Source organism: Salvelinus fontinalis, chromosome 17, assembly GCF_029448725.1.
Source record: "Salvelinus fontinalis isolate EN_2023a chromosome 17, ASM2944872v1, whole genome shotgun sequence".
Classification (NCBI taxonomy): domain Eukaryota; kingdom Metazoa; phylum Chordata; class Actinopteri; order Salmoniformes; family Salmonidae; genus Salvelinus; species Salvelinus fontinalis.
In genome coordinates this window covers 28487910-28506798 of record NC_074681.1, presented here as the reverse complement: position 1 = coordinate 28506798, position 18889 = coordinate 28487910, and the positions used below count along the sequence as shown (strand labels likewise).

The 18889-nt window shown below is 44.4% G+C and overlaps 1 protein-coding gene across 1 annotated transcript in view; it reads left to right on the top strand.

Moving 5' to 3' along the window:
• Positions 1-720: 720 nt before the first annotated feature.
• LOC129814111 (protein patched homolog 1-like) overlaps positions 721-18889 on the top strand; it is a 31703-nt gene continuing 13534 nt past the window's right edge. Inside the window, exons 1-8 of the mRNA XM_055866918.1 lie at positions 721-1325; positions 3217-3409; positions 12531-12720; positions 12820-12889; positions 13026-13117; positions 16183-16378; positions 16499-16620; positions 18111-18258. Of these exons, the coding sequence (XP_055722893.1) occupies positions 1179-1325; positions 3217-3409; positions 12531-12720; positions 12820-12889; positions 13026-13117; positions 16183-16378; positions 16499-16620; positions 18111-18258 (1158 nt within the window). The 5' untranslated portion in view covers positions 721-1178. The remainder of the gene's footprint in view (positions 1326-3216; positions 3410-12530; positions 12721-12819; positions 12890-13025; positions 13118-16182; positions 16379-16498; positions 16621-18110; positions 18259-18889) is intronic.

The window sequence follows — 18889 nt, the reverse complement described above, 5'->3', positions numbered from 1 at the left end:
ACGATATTGCCTTGAGACTCAGGTAAACAAAATAAAGTACTTGCCAATAGGCTGTGACAGAGAGGAAACAAATAACTACCTGGTTTAATGCCTTACACCAGGGCTAGTAGACCTACAGCTGTCAATGTTAAAGACCCACGCCACACACACTCATCACAGCTGTTTGGCAAACTGCACAGTGGAATTAAACATGTGTCAGTAAGTCCTTAGCAATTAAGTATAAATAGACAAGACAACTACACAGATAATACAGTAACAAAGGGATTACATTGTTTAATGAAATAGTGAGATTGGTATAAATTAGTCCAATCAATGAGCAAAGTCAAGCAAATTAATTAACGCTGAAAGTGTGAATGATTAGCTACTTTAAAATTAACCTTGATTGTAGTACAGTTAATAATACTGCGTTTGTTTGTGAAGTTCTAGCCAATGAATAAAGCTAGTTAAGTACACAATTTAGACTATTCAGTCTTTTTCCCCCCTTTTATTTGTGTGAGAAACCATTCTGGATTCATTTATAATTTTGTTTATGTCAGACTGGATTAAATATAAAACTGTGTCTGTTGTATCAATATATGGCATGTGTGATTGCTTCTTATAACCGAGCTAAGGCAATTGGGAATGTGCAGAGCAGAGCCGGCAACAGTGTGCTGAGTTTATTGAAAGAGTTCCTCTCTCTGACGCCCCTTCGTTCTCCCCCCTCCCAACGATTTGAAGGGCTGCCTGGGTGGTCTCCCTCTCTCTCCACTTTGGTGAGCTGTTGCTTAGCAGCTAATAATAGGAGATGTTTGCTAAGTAATTTGCCTCTTCCTTGGCCAATGAGAACCAGATCACTTTTCCACCAAACCACCCTTTTCACGATTTGCAGAGGGGCTAGTTTCTCCAAATGTCACTGCTACGGGATCAGAGGCAGACTTAAATATCTGCTCGAGACTTTACTTCGAAACGTTGTTTTATAAGCTATCAGGACGGATGAAGACTCAAGGATCTATACGGATTTGGGCACATAATGTTGGGATGGAGTTGCAAGACTTTGGCTCAAGGAAAGACTAGTATATATTCTCCTAATTTTTACCCGGTGGATGCGCTAGTATTCTATCTTGGATTATTGTCGCGTTTGCTGAACTCGCACTGTTTCTCTCTTGCTTCGCTCTGTGCTTTGTTTTCTTGTTTGGACTATGGCATCGGATCCCAGAGTCCCAGGGGCCGGTGTTTTTGGAGATTTACCCCCAAGTTATACGCGTTCTCCGCCGCAAGTAAACTCAGATCTTCTCCGGAGACCCAGTTACTGCCACGCTGCTTTCGCATTAAAACAGATTTCTAAGGTGACAAAATGCTTTCTATGGAATATACTTAGCTGTTTCATTCATCGTCTCTGTGAATAAGTGCTATGTTTTGGTACTTCTGAAGAAACGGGTGTTACTACCACTCGAAACGAGGAATATTTTAGGGAGGTTAATGTCCAAATGTGGTACAATGTGATATGCTGCCGTTTTGACATAATATTTCGATGTTACATTGTAACATTTACGAATCACTGGCACGCACAGATTTTAACCTTCGATCCCGATCCCACTATGAATGAAAATAACTTTCTCCATTAATTTTAGAAGCAACACAACTCATAATAGTATTTCTACGTGTGTGGGATCTGTTCAACTCTATTAGTAAGAAGTTAGACTCAGGGTCCCCGTTCTAGGTTCGTTTGTTTAAGGCTAGTTTGTTTGAAAATGCGGTGGGTTTTAGAGGAATTCACTGATTAAGTTTGATCTGACAAAGCATCACTGGACCGCATGAACGGTTGGATATGTGTCAAAACTCCTAAGTGAAACCAAAACATCTGTCCAGTGTGTCTGTACTAGACCGGTGACATTGTTTGTAAAGTTTGAATGGGTATAGTAGACGGTCTTCAGCCAGTGTTTGAATTTTTAATTGTAGGAGTAGGGCTTTTTGATATAGGAACTGCTTATTGTCAAATCCCTGCATAGCCGTTTAGAAGCTATGTAGCTTATTAAAGAAAGTATGGGAGGCTACATAACTCCTGACTCAAATGTGTGCAATCTTGTAATCTTTCAACTTCCACTTAAAACTAGGAGTTGCATTAGTGCCCAACAGCATTAGGTTTCATAGTTTTAACCACGAGGTTGTTAGGGCAGCTGGCTGAGCATTAAACATTAAATATAGGATAAATGTTAGTCCTAGTCCAAATGCACAAAAGTGTTTTCAAATATATAGTCCCTAGTAGACCATAGATACTGATTTAATCCTAGTTGTTATTAGTGTATTATATATGTGTGTAATAGGCTACACCAGAACAGCATAGATTACTTTATATCCCATTTGACAAGAATGCATTTTTTTTTTTTTATCTGAACCCATGTAACCATAACTGTGAAGTCTTGTGTTTTGACTCCATAGCAAACCCCCATGCCTCTGGTGATGAGTGGTTAGACTCACCTGGCTTGTGCCAACTGTGAGGGCCCAATCCAAAGACTGGTTGGTCATTGCTTTACTCTCTTTGGTGTTGGGCCCTCAATTACCTACCATCAATTAGGGTATCTTCTGACTGGTTGTATTCTGATATTCTCGTGGTATCTATATATGACATCAGGTGATCCAATTCACATATTTGCTTACAGGACATCTGGTATGAAGACATATCACTCACGTATCAATCTAATATAGTAGATACGGTAATGTTGAACATGCCCTTAAGTATGCCATGCTATCACATCATACTCAGGTTATCTATTTTATTAGCATTCTCTACCCTAGTAGGTCATTCTTAGTAATACTTGAAAGACCACTGTATTGATAGTTTATATTACTTTTATAGAATTTTTATGTAACCTTTATTTAACAAGGCAAGTCAGTTGAGAACAAATTCTTATTTACCATGACGGCCTACACCGGCCAAACCCGGACGACACTGGGCCAATTGTGCTCCGCCCTATGGGACTCCCAATCACGTCCGGTTGTGATACAACCTGGATTCGAACCAGGGTGTCTGTAGTGACGCCTCAAGCACTGAGATGCAGTGCCTTAGACCGCTGCGCCGCTGCGAGCAGTTAGATACAGTGTCGTCTTCCATTAGTGAATAGTTGTACTTGTCCATGCCATATCCATGCAGTCCATGTATAGCAATATGTTGTTATTAATGTGTAATAACAATGTAGTAAAAATGTTTTCTCTCTCCATGTCCTCCTGTCTCTTTAGGGGAAGGCTGTGGGTCAGAAAGCCCCGTTGTGGATTCGGGCGCGGTTCCAGGCTCTTCTCTTTTCTTTGGGCTGTCACATCCAGCGACATTGTGGAAAAGTCCTTTTCATTGGACTGCTTGTGTTCGGTGCCTTGTCTGTGGGTTTGCGGGTTGCTGCCATTGAGACGGACATTGAGCAACTATGGGTGGAAGGTAAGTCAGGCGTTCAGTTTCGCGGTATGGTTTGAGGTGTTGTCTGGGAAGGGGAGAGAGAGAGGGGTATTCTTTTGCCCAAATTAACTTGTTGTAGACATTTTGCCATCCAGGCTACTGGAGGGGGGCACAATAAACTGTATGGGTGCTGTCTGACTGACTTGTTGCGTCAGTATTTTTGCTCTAGTTTTTTGGGGGTGCTGCTCTTTAGTTGTTATTCATGATTGGGTGGTGGATACAAAGAATTTGTTGTTTTTCTTGAATTTGACCATAACTTAGTAATTTTTGTATTGAAAGTTATTTTGATGTATTCTAAACTCTGCACCTTTGTGTGTTCTGTTTGCTGATGGCGAAGTTGCTTTACAATGGGAATGGAGAGTAGTTCAAGAAATTCCAACTTTATTGCATACAAGAAGCTAGTGTTGTTGTTCCTTACACATGCAAGCCTTCTCTTGTTCTTCTCATCAGCCTTGTATTGTTTGCCATGGTGGTTCCATGTTCCATCTTTTATTTGACGTCCTTTCTAAAGTGTGTAGGCTGGGTTATCTGTGCATATTTGGGGAGCTTTATTTGGTTTTCACACTGCCAAATTCCTTTTAAGCCCTCTAGGCTTTTGCCGCACTCCTGATCCCAAGAGCAGATGGGCTGTGTGAATCGTTAGCCATCTTTGAGGCGCTGACCCTCCCCCCTAGCTCCCTGTGTGGTCCTTAACTATTCTTGGATTCCATTCAACAATAAAGGCACCCCCTTTCCTACAAAAAATAAGTGAATACAGCTGAAGTTTACCCACCTGTTTTGCACACTCTAAAAAGAGTCACAACGGTTGTAGTACACTCTTAGAAAAAAAGGGTTCTGCGGTTGCCCACATAGGATAACCCTTTTTGGTTCCAGGTAGAACTCTTTGTGGATAGGGTTCTACATGGAACCCAAAGGGTTTCTACCTAGAACCTAACGGGTTCAACCTGGAACCAAAAGGGGTTCTTCAAAGGGGTCTGGAGACAGCAGAAGAACCCTTTTGGGTTCTAGATAGCACCCTTTTTTCTAAGAGTGTATAAACACTCCCTTTATTCCTTCCCAATACTTTTGCTGGGAAGGGCTTAGATGTTGTCAATTAAATGCTTGTGGTCTGACACTGTTTGAGTTTTGGTAAAATTGGTGAAGCCAAAGATTTTCAGATTTGACTCATTCACTTGTCAGATTGTAGTTGAGTGGAGTCTTGACTCACAAACAAGATATGAAATTATCGCAGTGTAATTTGTCATAATCATAGTATTTTGTTCATGTACTGGTGTGTATTTCATACACATTAAAGAAGCTAACCGTTGGTCTTCTGAAAGGAGGTTGCTAGATAGGGTTTGTTGTGCCTAATCATGGAGTCATTCTGAGAGTGAAATACCCAAATGCTGAAAAGGAATGCTGTTCCTTTAAGAGGCAGTGGCCATGTTTCTAAAGTTTCTGCCTGCGTTGTTTCCCCAATAGCCCATTGACAAAGCTGCTCAGAGCTCAATGGAGAGTAAGTGGTTTGGTAACAAGGAGAGGTTGGTTCTCACACACACACACACACACACACACACACACACACACACACACACACACACACACACACACACACACACACACACACACACACACACACACACACACACACACACACACACACACAGAGAAACACATGCACACATCGCTCTCTCTCCCTCTCACACACACTCGCACTCAAACACATACACATGCACACATAAACGCTTTCACAAAACAGAGGAGATATATTTCCTAATAGGACAGAGAAGTTTATTGCTCTCTAAGAAAAGATGAGATGAGTGTCCAGACAGCATAATTTTTTATTAGTAGCAGTCAGAGCAGTATATTTTTATTTTGAAGACAGGCATGTTTAAACCTACTTTATAAATCAACAGCTAACAGTTGGTACTCAAACTTTCAAAATAACAGGTGTTGCAGGCTTAGTATTTTCTCAATAGAGAACGTAAGTCTATGTGGTCTTCTTGTCAACACATGCGGAGGTGTATTCTGACCACATATGAAGGATGAGGGTGCTGATATGAGGCCTCCTGGGCTCACACTTGGCCAGCTGGGAGTGCCTGGGAGCATATGCTTCCCATCATATATCCACAGGCCATATCTGTCTCCCACCCCCACCCAAATGTCATGTTTGCCACCTAGCTAGGGTAGATGACCTGCTGTGTGTGATGTCAGACCACCAGGCTCTTTTTAATTGTTTCCTCTCGCCTAACCTAGCCTACCCTATACCCTACTCTACCTAGCTTAGCCTAGCCTAGTTTGCCCTAACCTAGCCAAGGATAATGTGCTAACACTTGGGCCATAGGACTGTGGAAAATAATGTTTTGGAGAGTATTTGTTTTCTCAACCTGATGCAAACCCTCCTGTACTCTGTGTCACTACAGCCTTAGCTGGGACTAGCTTGTCTGTTCTGAATGTTGATAGGATATTGGTGGTAGTTAAACCAGTAGTTGGTGCCAGTCAGAAACATATGGGAGAAGGTGTAGTAGTTAAAAACAAGGTACCTGTTGTGAAAGGAGTTCATACTGTATGTAGTTATAACCGATACTAGTTCAACTGTTCCGTCTCTAGGTAGGTAGACTCATTAGACTGGTTGGCTAATACAGACAGAGTGCAGAGTGATAAAACACACTAAATTCACACTAAGTTTTCTAATGCAGAAGCAATGCAGAGCAAGAAATAACACAGGAAAATGTCCTGGCATTCATGGGTGGGACCAGGGGGAGAATGTGACCTAGAGTGTATTGTCTCGAGGAAGAAAGGGGGGTAATAAAGAGGTGAAGTGCAGGCAGATGAGGATGGGGGTGGGGGAGCATTAGGGGCGAAGGTTTTAGGGGTATACACTTTAACATTTTCCCATTCCCTAAAAACAACAGTGTGGCCTCTTTCTCAGGACACATTTCTTTCACCAGTTCAAGCAGGACGTAGAAGAAAATGTATATTTGCTGGGTAGGGAGTTGTTTTTTCTGGAAGTAATATAAGCTTAGCTAGCGTTATTACTATTGCAACAGTCATGTAGATTTCCCAAAAGGTTTGATATTTAGTAGTGGGTAGAATTAATACCACCAAAGAGCACCACACAGTTTTGAATAGTGCATTTAGAGTGGGAAATAAAGGTTTACAAGTATGTACTTGTAGGCTAGCCCACATTAACTAAACCCATCCTTCTTGACACAGTTTTGGTGATCTTGACAGACATGTACACACAGACAAGCTGTGCAAATATTGCAAAGTGCCAGGCCGCCATATGTTTTAAAAAGAGACTGTGTAGAATGGGGGAAAAGAACATATACACAGCATGAATGAGCTACTCCACATGGCGAGCAGTAGGTACCTTCCAGAGCCCTAGCAGCACAAGCCAGGCCTTTCGGAGGGGAACATGTGGACATTTCAATGTTTGGAACAGTTATCTAAACAAAAATGCAAGGTAAATGCTATAATTCATCAGAAAATACAGTCTTCCAGTTCAGGGCCTGCTAAAAGAGAAAGAAAGCTCTATGAGGCATTATTGGAGGTGAATGGAACGCCACAGTGCCCCAGCTAGATAAATAAACTCCAACTGCTGAGCCTCAGACCTCACCAGTAGAAAGAACAAACAAGGCCAGAGTCAACCTGGGTCAGTTGAAAATGTTTATTTCAACCCCCCTCCCCACCCTCTCCATCCCTCCATTCATCCCCCCCACCACCTCCCACCAATCTGCAGTCCTCCAGCCTCAGTCCTCTCCTCAAGGAGCAAACACATGAGCTGAATACTAAACTTCACCAGATCCCTCCATTACTGAAGTCGCCATTAACCGTCCACTGTGTACTGAATTAATACACAGTGCTAATATCCTTTTTGGATATTTACAGTATTAAAGCAGTGACTCATATAGCGGTGTACGTTTTCCCATGTTATGTGGTGTTTAGTATTCCATGGTATATAATAGAGACAAGATTTTATGGTACTTGGCTTTTTTACATTTACAGTAGTGCATTACATTTCAGCACTATACGTAACCGTATACCTGTTCAGCGTCCTGTATTTGATGTTGCTTGAAAGTCACTGTAGACACTGGGTCCATTTTTTGGGAGTGCTGAAGGACTATCTCTGTTATAGGAAGCACTGTCTCACACATCTCCTTTACACTCTCTGTGTTTCTTGCACTTTGACAGTTTTTATATCATGCCAAAGGAGATTGTTCTCCTTGGTCCACTGTAAATAAAGTTACACCAGTCACCATTTTGGGTAGAGTTTGCCTATTTTCCTCTCACACCATTTGCCCCCCCTGGAAAAAGAAGAAGGGAGAAAAACATTTTCTTGGTATTTGGGGGGAAATAAATGGTGCTTGGGCTCAATAAATTCATTTCTAGGCTGAATGAGACCAGCAATGTGGAAAATTTTTGCCTTTCACCATTGGATGAATGTATGTTTCAACCACACATTAAGCTGCATTAGCAGCCAGTGGAGTGCCTAATGTGACTATTTTTCACAGCAGCCAACACTAGGGATGATTAGCATAATTAGTACAGGCAAGGCTATACATATGGAAATAGCAAGTGCCTAACTGCCAACACCAGTGGAAATGTATGTCAATGCTGACAGAAGTATCAAGATCTGAATAGATTGTAACTGAAGCTGATTTTTTTTGCCTTTTACTTTTGATGGCATTTTTACAGTTTTCCCTCTCAAATTGAACTTAATTTGTCGTCCTCTCACTTTTTTTTGAAGGAATACCTCAAAATGTCCTTTTCCCACCCTGTCCAATTCACACACTCTCCCCCTCAAACACGGACGCACAGACACACTGTATTTCTATAGGTAAGGTAGAAAGCCAAGCACCCCACTCCCGCATTGTTTTATTTGCTGGGAAAAAGTCTTGGTCCATTTGCTTTTGTTGTGAAATTTCCCTCTTTATTTTTTCCTGTTTGTTGGGAAACATCTGAAAGAAATTCAGGAGGGAAGTGACAAAAGCCTGTATTCAATCTCTTCTGCCCTGCCTGGATTTTCTCTGTGTAAGGAGCTTCTCCATCTGCTAAGTAACACATTTGACTGGGATGGGGAGGTGCTGCAGCACTTGGTAAAGGATGGCCTATTGAAGAACATGGCAGTAGAACTGAAGCTTGATTTCAATAAAGACTTGTTTCACTATGCCAGTCAGGACCAAATCTATCCCTCTGCTTTTATACTGCATGCTTTTTAAAACCATGTTAAATGGATAACAAAGTGCAGGGAATGGGCAAGATGAGGGACTGACAGTCCCTAAGCAGGACCAGTCCAGCAAAGTCTATTTTCTATGTGAATGTATACGTGAGGGAGTGGGTGAGTGGCGAGGCTATGTGTGCATTTGAGTTTATACATTTGTGATTTTGTGTACTATAATCTGTGCTACATTACAGTTAAAGCATGGTAAAGCATGTCTCTTTCAGCATGTTTCTTCCTTGTGGGACTTCCTCCAAAGCAGCATGGATCCTTTCAGTGGCTACATAATCCAGCTAATCTGGCCCACAACACTTTGAAGGTGGTCTCTGCTAATGGAGAGTGGATTTGTACCTAGAGCTAACATGTGAATGGTGTTGCTGCTGGTTCAATCCTATTTGTTAATTGTTTCAACAGTTGTATTTTAGTGACGGTGCCTAACAGCCTCTGAGCCAAGCTGGAGAAATAGCTAGGCTACTTGTGTGGGACTTCTTCCACATTTGATTGGATACATTGTGCTGTCTGTGACCAACACTTTTGGAAGATACTGTTTGAGTTTGATGGCAAACGTTTACAATCACTAAACCTGTGCACTAGTATAGGCAGACAACATAGCATACAGGCAGACATGGAGAGGAAATACATTGATACAGTACAGTATGGCAACGGATCCCATACACAGACAAAAGCTCTTGAGGACCACCATTCACAGAGTTTGAGATTTTAGCAGTGAATGTAACAAATTAAAGGCCTATTATTATTCTAAACGTTTAGCGTTATGAAAAGTAATGTTAAATTGCTTATAATACCATTAATACCTCCACCTGTTATTAATTTTGGATGACAGGTTGGGAATCACTGCAGTATGGTAAGGGAAGGAAAAGGGGATACCTAGTCAGTTGTACAACTAAATGCATTCAACTGAAATGTGTCTTCCGCATTTAACTCAACCCCTCTGACTCAGAGAGATGCTGGGGGCTTCTTTAATCGACATCCACGTCTTTGGCGCCCGGGGAACAGTGGGTTAACTGCCTTCCTCAGGGGCAGAACGTCAGATTTTTACCTTGTCAGCTTGGGGATTTGATCCAGCAACCTTTCGGTTTCTGGCCCAACGTACTGGTGTCTCCTGTGGTCTCCTGAGGTCTGTGGGGCTGGGCTAGGCTGGGTGGTGGTGGGCTGGACATGAGGGAGATTAGAGCTGACAGGGTCCAACAGTGGTCTGACACCAAGGAGCAGGGGGCTCCATCTCCTTGGTTAATTACATGCCACTTTCTATACTGCCCACTGAGAGGGGAACTAGCACTCGCACATACACACACATCCACACCAGCCTGATAGGCCTGTCTGGCCCTGTGTCCGGGCTTTGGGCGGGAGGCCTTCTCCCTCATGCCTGCTACCATTGCCTGTCTGTCTCTCTGGCCAGCCCCAGCCTAGTCCGACTGAGAAGCAGTGAGAACTCCATCTGGATGGAGATTAGCTTTAGCATAGGAATGGCTATTGCAGGCAGTCCTCACTCCAAAATGCCTACGCTATAAAATGGGTTGATTGATGGATCGTGTCCCTGCATATGCTTAGAAGATGAGATGGACCATAATTGTGGATAATTGGGCTGTATGGGGATGTCACCTCCGGGGGTTGATGTGAAAAATGGAAGAGAGGGAGAACAAATGGAGGTGCTTTGTTTGGAGCGCAGCATCCTGAGTGGCTTTGTGAAGAAGTATGAGCTTCCTGATCTCTTCTACCATGTTATGTTGATATTATTTACAGTTATCTTATTTCCCCGTCCAATATGGGATTGTTGAAGGATAACTACGTGTTACGTTTTGTCTCTTCATGAACAATGATTTGGGCCTAATGCTTCACATGACCCTTCACATGTGATTTCGCTCCACTTTTAATGTCAATACATCAGAGAATCACAGGCCCCAAAATCCATACACTTTCCTCAAACTTTTCTGACTGCTTGGTGAGAAGTATTTGGGCGACTGTCTCTTTAAGGGCTGTTGGTTGCAGGCCGAGCGGATAGGAGCAGAGCGGAGCAGCCTCCATCTGGTGAGTGGCGGAGCTCTCTCTCTCTCGGAGCAGAACAGTGACTGAGTGGCGAGGCCGGGGCCCAGCCGTGGCTCTAGTTGGGTGGTCCAGATGGGCGGAACAAGACACAAATAGCTATAATTTACTTCAGGAGCCCTGTAATTACAGGCCCAAAGATTGAAAATCAGTTCCTGTAGATACCCCCAATGTATTAAATATGAGCAGAATGTCTCAAGGGAAACAAAAGTGTCTGTTCTTAAGCGTGGTTTGATTCTGTGAATTCACAAAGTCAACGTAGGCTATGAATGCTAGAAGAAAGCCCAGAAAGATTTTCCAACCCGGTTATAATCTAATCTTACACTTCGAGAGCTGGGAGAGGATCGTTTTTTTCTTCTCCCTCAATTAGAGGAGCTGCGTCTGGATTGGGTAAGGTGGTGCCAGGAAGAGAGGGAGAGGGGAGACAGAGGGAAAGAGGGAAAGAGTGGAAGAGAGAAAGCCAGGGAGAGAAGCTGAGAGGCGAGGTGGCTACAGTGAGAGCCAGCCTCTGCAGGATTGTCATGTAGTGGAACACGGAGGGGCAGACGGGCCCACTCTGATCCAGAGCGGTGCGTTTCATGTGCCCTTGGCATGGCCGCAGATACCCTGCTCACTCTTTTCAGGGCAGCCTCTGGTAATTACGGGGCTGGACTCCAGAGTTTCCTCTCAGGGCTTTGATGCTTTCATCCCGGCTCTGCATACCAGATCAACAGCATTTCTGCCTCGTTGTTCTCTCCCATCCAACCCTGGTACCACCTTTATCTCTCTCTCTCTCTCTACTAGAATCTCCCTCTCCTTCTCTGATGGGTTAGTTCTGGTATGGTGAAAGTCTGCTGTAAAAGATCGATGGTATGTTGTGCCTTCGTTTTGTACTGAAACAGTCTGACTAGGCTAGAGGCTGTGTTTTTGACTGTTGTCAGTTTCTTACATGATCAGGTCCCAGCTGAAATAGACTGTGAAACTAGGGATGGTGGTGCTGCCATTGCGTGCCGTGTTGTTAGTGATGGGGTTTGGGTTTTGGGCACCAGGGCACAGTGAGGAGGAATTCCCTAACAGGACACATCTGTTTCACAGAGGGAGCCAATGAGAAGCTTTGACCAATTTCTCTTGGCTAGACGTTTTGTGTCTGAAGTGCCTTCAAAACCAACACTGGCAAGGGCGTTGGCCGATCTGTGTTCATGTGTATGTGCAGTGCATATGTATACTACACTCACTATACTCACGCCACAGTCGTTTCAATACAGCGATCCAACTCGGAACTTGTGTGTGTGTGTGTGTGTTTGCGTGTCTGCAATGCTTGTTGCACTAGTGTGATTATAATATGAGCTGTGCATAGTCATATCCAGCAGATTTCTCTCCCTGTATATCTCGCCCCCCCCCCCCCCCCCCCCCCCCCTCTCTGCTGTGGGTCTCTGTATCCTTTGGACCTGTGCCAAGGACTCTGGTTTCAACTACACAGCTATTTAGAATCCAAGTCTTGGGGAGGAGGAGGGTTGGACAGAAATGTGAAAATTAGAAAAGCAGCCTAATTAGTGGCTTTTTTCCCACTACCCTGGCTGCAATTAAATTAAACTGTGAATCTTAAAAAGCTTCATATCTATCCCCAAAGCCCCCAGAACTGTACACTCTGTGGACCTTTCTGTGCTTCATTCACTCTGTTGATTGACGTTTTAGCTTGCATCATGCTTCCTCTGCAGTGGTAATGAGGGTCAGTTGTCTTGTCAAATCGCAGCACAACGAAGAGAAATAACCCAATAGCTCTTATATATGTGGGAGATGAGATTAGTCTTTAACCCAATCCCCCCTCTCCATTTCTCTTCTTCTTCTTCTCTCTTCTAGCTGGTAGCCGAGTGAGTCGGGAGCTGCGCTACACCAAGGAGAAGCAGGGAGAGGAGTCTGTGTTCACGTCGCAGATGCTCATACAAACTCCCAAACAGGAAGGAACTAACATTCTGACCCAGGATGCTTTGCTGCTTCACCTGGAGGCAGCGCTCTCGGCCAGCAAGGTCCAAGTGTCTCTGTTTGGAAAGTAAGTAGACCCATGGGTCACTGGGGATTACCCTACAACTAAAGAAAGGGGGTTGTCTGTGGTCACATATCTGACGTTCTGTATGTCTTCTCTCCTCAGATCATGGGATCTTAATAAAATATGCTACAAATCTGGAGTCCCTATCATAGAAAATGTCATGATTGAAAGGGTAAGTTGAAAAAATGAAATATCCTTCCCTGTTATTTTTTGTCCATTGCTATCACCATGCATGGTTTTGGTTATGGATCTGTTTTATGTACTTTTGATAATGGATAATAACTGATGACTGTATCCATGTTTTGCAGATGATTGACAAGCTGTTCCCATGTATGATTGTTACCCCACTGGACTGTTTCTGGGAAGGTGCAAAGCTCCAGGGGGGGTCAGCATACTTACCGTAAGTTCCATAATATTTGTCCTTCAAATGGTGCAAATTATTTTCTTCCATATTACTCGGAAATACAGAATGTTTTTTAGTGTTTTCACAAATCAGCTATCTTGAATCCCAGTATTAGAGTTACGTTAGGGCCCATGTCCAGCTAGCTTGGCCCCTTTCACCTTATTTATACGTTGGGTTTGGCAGAGGCCAGGGAATGTGGCTTGGCTACAAAATCTCAATTGACCTCCTGGTTCTCACACACTCTTCTTAACAAGAGGCTTTAGTTTGGATCCAATACAGTGGCAGCAGTAATAACCTACAATGGTGGCAGTAATAACCTAACATCAAGCTGTGACTAAAGAGCCGGTTAGCCCTGTTGTTAGGAAGAGGCCTACTTCAGTTGTCACCTATGCTTCTCCTGTCGTCGTAGCTCTGAGTGGGCTAACACACACACACACACACACACACACACACACACACACACACACACACACACACACACACACACACACACACACACACACACACACACACACACACACACACACACACACACACACACACACACACACACACAGTCCCCCAGCCGAGCAGGGGAAGGCCCTCATGGAAAGGGGACAGGGAGAGGGAGGGAGGGAGAGATGGAGGGAGGAGATGGCTGCTACTGGGTGGGTTGGTAAAGGGGGGGAGGGGAACCTTTGGGTCAGACAATGGTAAGCATTCTTTCAGTTTACGAGTGAGTGTCCATCAGTGAGGGGGGCCTGGAGGGGGGCTCAGCTTTGTCAGCAATGGGTAACACTGTGCATTCTCATGGTAATCGCCCGGGCTCCGAGCTGTAAGTTGTCCAACAAATAAAATGGGCATTATGCAAGTCTTGGTCCCCAAAGAGCGTACAAGAAATGAACAGTGGAGTTTGGTTATTTTAAGATGCTTTTTACCATATTCCTTGTGGGGGAAAAAATCCTAAAAGATAAGTATCACACTCTAAATTGATATTTCAATAACTCCAATTGTTTTCACTTTCCGCATATCAAATATATTGATTATAAATTCAGGTAAAACCAATAGTTCAGTTTGAGGGTTTTGAAAACAGTTTTTTTGCAGCCACAGGCGTGCACATTGAACAACAAACAGTGTTTTCTCCATTCACCTGGCAGGGAGCTCTCTCTCTGACTCTCTCTCTCTCAATTCAATTCTAAGGGCTTTATTGGCATGGGGAACATATGTTTACATTGCCAAGCAAGTGAAATAGATGTTAAATATAAATGAACAGTGAACATTACACTCACAAGAATAGAGACATACAGTACATTATGGCTATGTACGGTATTGTCAAAATGTCCACATAGTTGAAGTACAAAAGGGAAATGAAATAACCATAAGTATGGGTTGTATTTACTTCTCCTCATGTAGTGTGAGAGGAGAGAGAGGGGAAGGGCCTTTGATGATCACAGATCCACAAGTATTCCCCTAAATCACAGTGTTGAAATATTTTCTTAAAAAATGTCTGTGTTGTTATTTATTTGCCATTTCTTTTTGCTGTGCTGAAGAGAGCTGGGGGTGGCCTGGCCACTGAGGCTAATGTCCCCTCTAGCTTCCGCTTCAGTTCAGCCGAGTTTTTTAATGCAAAAAGAGGGAGAGAGGGAGAGGGAGAGAGAAAAAAACTTGAGAGAACAAAGAGCAGCAATCTATGGAAAAACAAAAGGGCCTAGGCCGGTTCACTCAAGCAAAAAATAGCAGATAAAGGAGCCTCTCTTTGCAAGCAGGAGCAAAGGCGCTTGGTATGTGGGAATGGGAGAGTAGCAGCTTTATTTGAAGCCACTCTCTTCATGAATCATTGGAGTGAGGTTGGGCCCAGAGTTAGGACACTTTGGGGATTCTTTTTTCTCTCTATACCAACTAAAGTAAATGGCATCAAAGTTTTTAGATTCTTTTATTTATTTCTTTACAGCATTTACTATTTATATGATTGGTACAGCATTAAATTATGACTTGTAATGGTCTGAGTTCTTGTTTCTTGTAAATTTTTTGTTGTTGATAGTTTGATTATTGGATTTTTTGGAGGTGTGAGAATGTAAATTAAAAATAAAATAATTCAATCCAAGTGGGTTATATGTATAAAAATAAATGGTACAATTTTAACACAGGGAGGAGGGAAAAGTAAAAAACATTAACGAGCCGGGAGAGCCGGGAGACATTACGACCTTACGGAGCTGAGGCCATTTCTGGTTGTGTGGTGTATTATGGGTAATGTGGTAGAATACAGATGTTGCAAGGGCAATCCTGTAAAGCAGAGGATGCTTCCTCTTGACAAGTACTCTCTTTGTACTGGTGGGAGCCATTGAGTTAGCGCACTGTACTAAGTTTACTTGGTACAGCAAAAGCTGTCAACTGACACCAAAGCGTTATCCCTCAGGCCACATAATTGCCTGCTCTTTGGAGAAAATTATAAATGTAGCATGGAGGAGGACCCAGAGGCAGCAGCAGCGAAAAGCCTTAGGATTAGGCATTTTGAAAGGCTCTGTGAACATCACACCACTAAACAGCGTGAGAGGCAGGCAGGCAATCAACCCAACAGAGAGAGCACACAGACAGACTCCCTGCTCAGCTCTCCCACCAGCCAGCCCTCTCACTGCTCCACTGCAGCCTTATCAAGATGTTTAGAGGCAGAGGTAATTGTTATGACTCGATGCACAAAGTTAAGAAATAGGCGCGAGCAGCCTGCCGCCGTGTTTTTCCCTCTGCATTGTGGCCCCGTGTAACAGGATAATAAACGCTACTTTATAAACGCAGTATCTGCAGCTCCTCGTCACCAGGGAGAGCCCGGCAGAGGCAGGGCAAGACACAACCAGCCAGAAGCATACAGGAAGGGAGATGGGGAGGTGTAGGTACGGTGGCATGGGTGCAGCTGGAGGAGGAAAGGAAAGAAAAAGGGAGGGGCAGAACGTGCTGCAGAAAGAGCACAGCTGAACTGTACTTAACAGGACTGTATATAAAGTGACGTAGATTGCTATAGCCATGGCATCGCTCTGCTGTGCCCTGCAACTCCCACTGAGCCTGTATGTTGTTGTGTTCCTCTACAGGGGGATGCCGGACATCCAGTGGATGAACCTGGACCCTTTGAAGCTGATGGAGGAGCTCAGCCAGTTCACCAGTCTGGAGGGCTTCAGGGAGATGCTGGACAAGGCCCAGGTGGGCCACGCCTACATGAACCGCCCCTGCCTGGACCCCAATGACTCCGACTGCCCCCCCAGCGCACCCAACAAGGACCTGAGAGAGGTAGGCTAGTTCCAACCCTCCCCTCCTTTTAAAGAGGAGGGTATTTTTGTGAGCCTGATGTGCCTGGTTGTTAAATAAGCTAACTGTTAGCTCTGCCTGTCTGTCTCCCTCCCTCCACAGAGTCCTGACATTGCTGGGCAGCTCCAAGACGGTTGCCACGGCTTCTCCAAAAAGTTCATGCACTGGCAGGAGGAGCTGATCCTGGGCGGTCGGGTCAAGGACACCCAGAATGCTTTGCAGAGGTGAGAGCAGGAGGGGGTGTACACCGGGGACAGGGGAAGATTGAGGGCGAGGGTAGTGAGGGTCTAGCTAGCACTGAGGAATGCCTCTGACTCCTAATAACCTCACACATGTGAGGAATGCCTCTGACTCCTAATAACCTCACACATCTGAGGAATGTCTCTGACTCCTAATAACCTCACACATCTGAGGAATGCCTCTGACTCCTAATAACCTCACACATCTGAGGAATGCCTCTGACTCCTAATAACCTCACACATCTGAGGAATGCCTCTGACTCCTAATAACCTCACACCTCTAAGGAATGCCTCTGACTCCTAATAATCTCACACATCTGAGGAATGCCTCTGACTCCTAATAACCTCACACATCTGAGGAATGCCTCTGACTCCTAATAACCTCACACATGTGAGGAATGCCTCTGACTCCTAATAACCTCACACATCTGAGGAATGCCTCTGACTCCTAATAACCTCACACATCTGAGGAATGCCTCTGACTCCTAATAACCTCACACATCTAAGGAATGCCTCTGACTCCTAATAACCTCACACATCTAAGGAATGCCTCTGACTCCTAATAACCTCACACATCTGAGGAATGCCTCTGACTCCTAATAACCTCACACATCTGAGGAATGCCTCTCACTCCTAATAGCCTCACACATCTGAGGAATGCCTCACATGAAGCAGGATCAGTTTCCTCCTCTGACCCCTGCATAGGACAGACCAATTAAACATGATGGACAGCCACATAAACTAAGGACAGATTTGTTGTGGAGGAAAGTGGAAGAAAGGTAGCCTGTCCTTTTAAGTCAGAGAAAGGAAAAGGGGACACCAACAATAATTTACAATACAGGGGTGTACTAGTACACATTTCCAGTGCTAAGGATTTGTAAAACATCTTGATATACTGCCGTATGTGTGAGACATGATTCCTGGGTTCTTTTGAGGATTCTGAATACTTTCTTTCATTTCAATTGAATTTAAAACCACAGCACAAGTATGAATGGAGTGACAGTGTTGGGCCACTGCCCGGATCACGACCCTGGCAAATCTGGAGGGAAGGGATACAGTCCTTTAAAGCCACAGACTTTATTCCATGATTTGATTTACGGTAATCTCAATCACATTTTTACCCCAGAACTCCCACATCGGTGCCAAGTTGCCTTCAGGGCCATCTGTGCTCGCTGTGGAAAGGGAGCAGGACACCTGCTTTCCCCCGTTCAGGAGTTAGAGCCTGAGAACACTAGCCAACAGCTGACTTCTCCACCCACTTACACTGTATACAACCACCTTTTGGTTTATATGCCACAGATCAGAGTATGTAATATCTATGACAGCCAAGACAGGAGTCTCTTGACAAGAGGACTCCTAAGGTTCCTCTGTAGTATTTGGGGGGGTCTTGAATGGGGGGAACATGACTCCTGTGTGTGGCTTGAGCTCACTTGGCCGCAGGCGTCTGACTGTGTCTCTCTCTCTGTCTCCTGCAGTGCGGAGGCACTCCAGACCATGTTTCTCCTGATGAGCCCCAAGCAGCTATACGAACACTTTAAGGACGACTATGAGATCCATGACATCAACTGGAACGAGGACAAGGCCACCGCCATCCTGGAGACCTGGCAGAGGAAGTTCGTGGAGGTATGTATGGGTCAAAAGTAGTGCACTAAGTAGCGCACTATACCTGTTCAATAGTAGTGGACATCAAGGGCATAGGGTTCCATTTGGGACGGAGCCTATGTTTCTGGCCCCTAGCTCCTCTGCCACCTGCACCTTTCACCAACCTGTCTCGACCCATTTGAGTAATATACCGGCAAATATGAAATCAGAGAGCAAATCATAGTGCGTCCTTAAAGTTGGCCTCGGGTTGGCTTGTTTTTTCCCTACCCTGTTAAGTATGAGTCATCCAGTTTACCTGCCACATGCATAGAGGAGGGGCTTTGGCCCAGGGACTGCAACGTCTGCCTGAATTCCATCAATCCTCAGCTGCCTAGTAAACGGAGTCCTCCGAGGAGGCCACTGACAGACTCCCAGTTATAGGAACAAGCTGTTTTTGTGATAGCTGACACCCAACATGCTGACTGAATGGCTGGGGGGTCATGCCTCCAGCAATACCAGCTCGCAGGAGAGGAAGAAAGAGGGAGAGGAGAGAGAGAGAGAAAGGAAAGAGGGAGGAAGAGGGGAGAAAGAGGGAGAGGAGAGAGAGAAGGAAAGGAGAGAGAGAGATTGGGAGATGAGGAGAGGGGGATGGTCACTGTAAAAACAAAGTGCA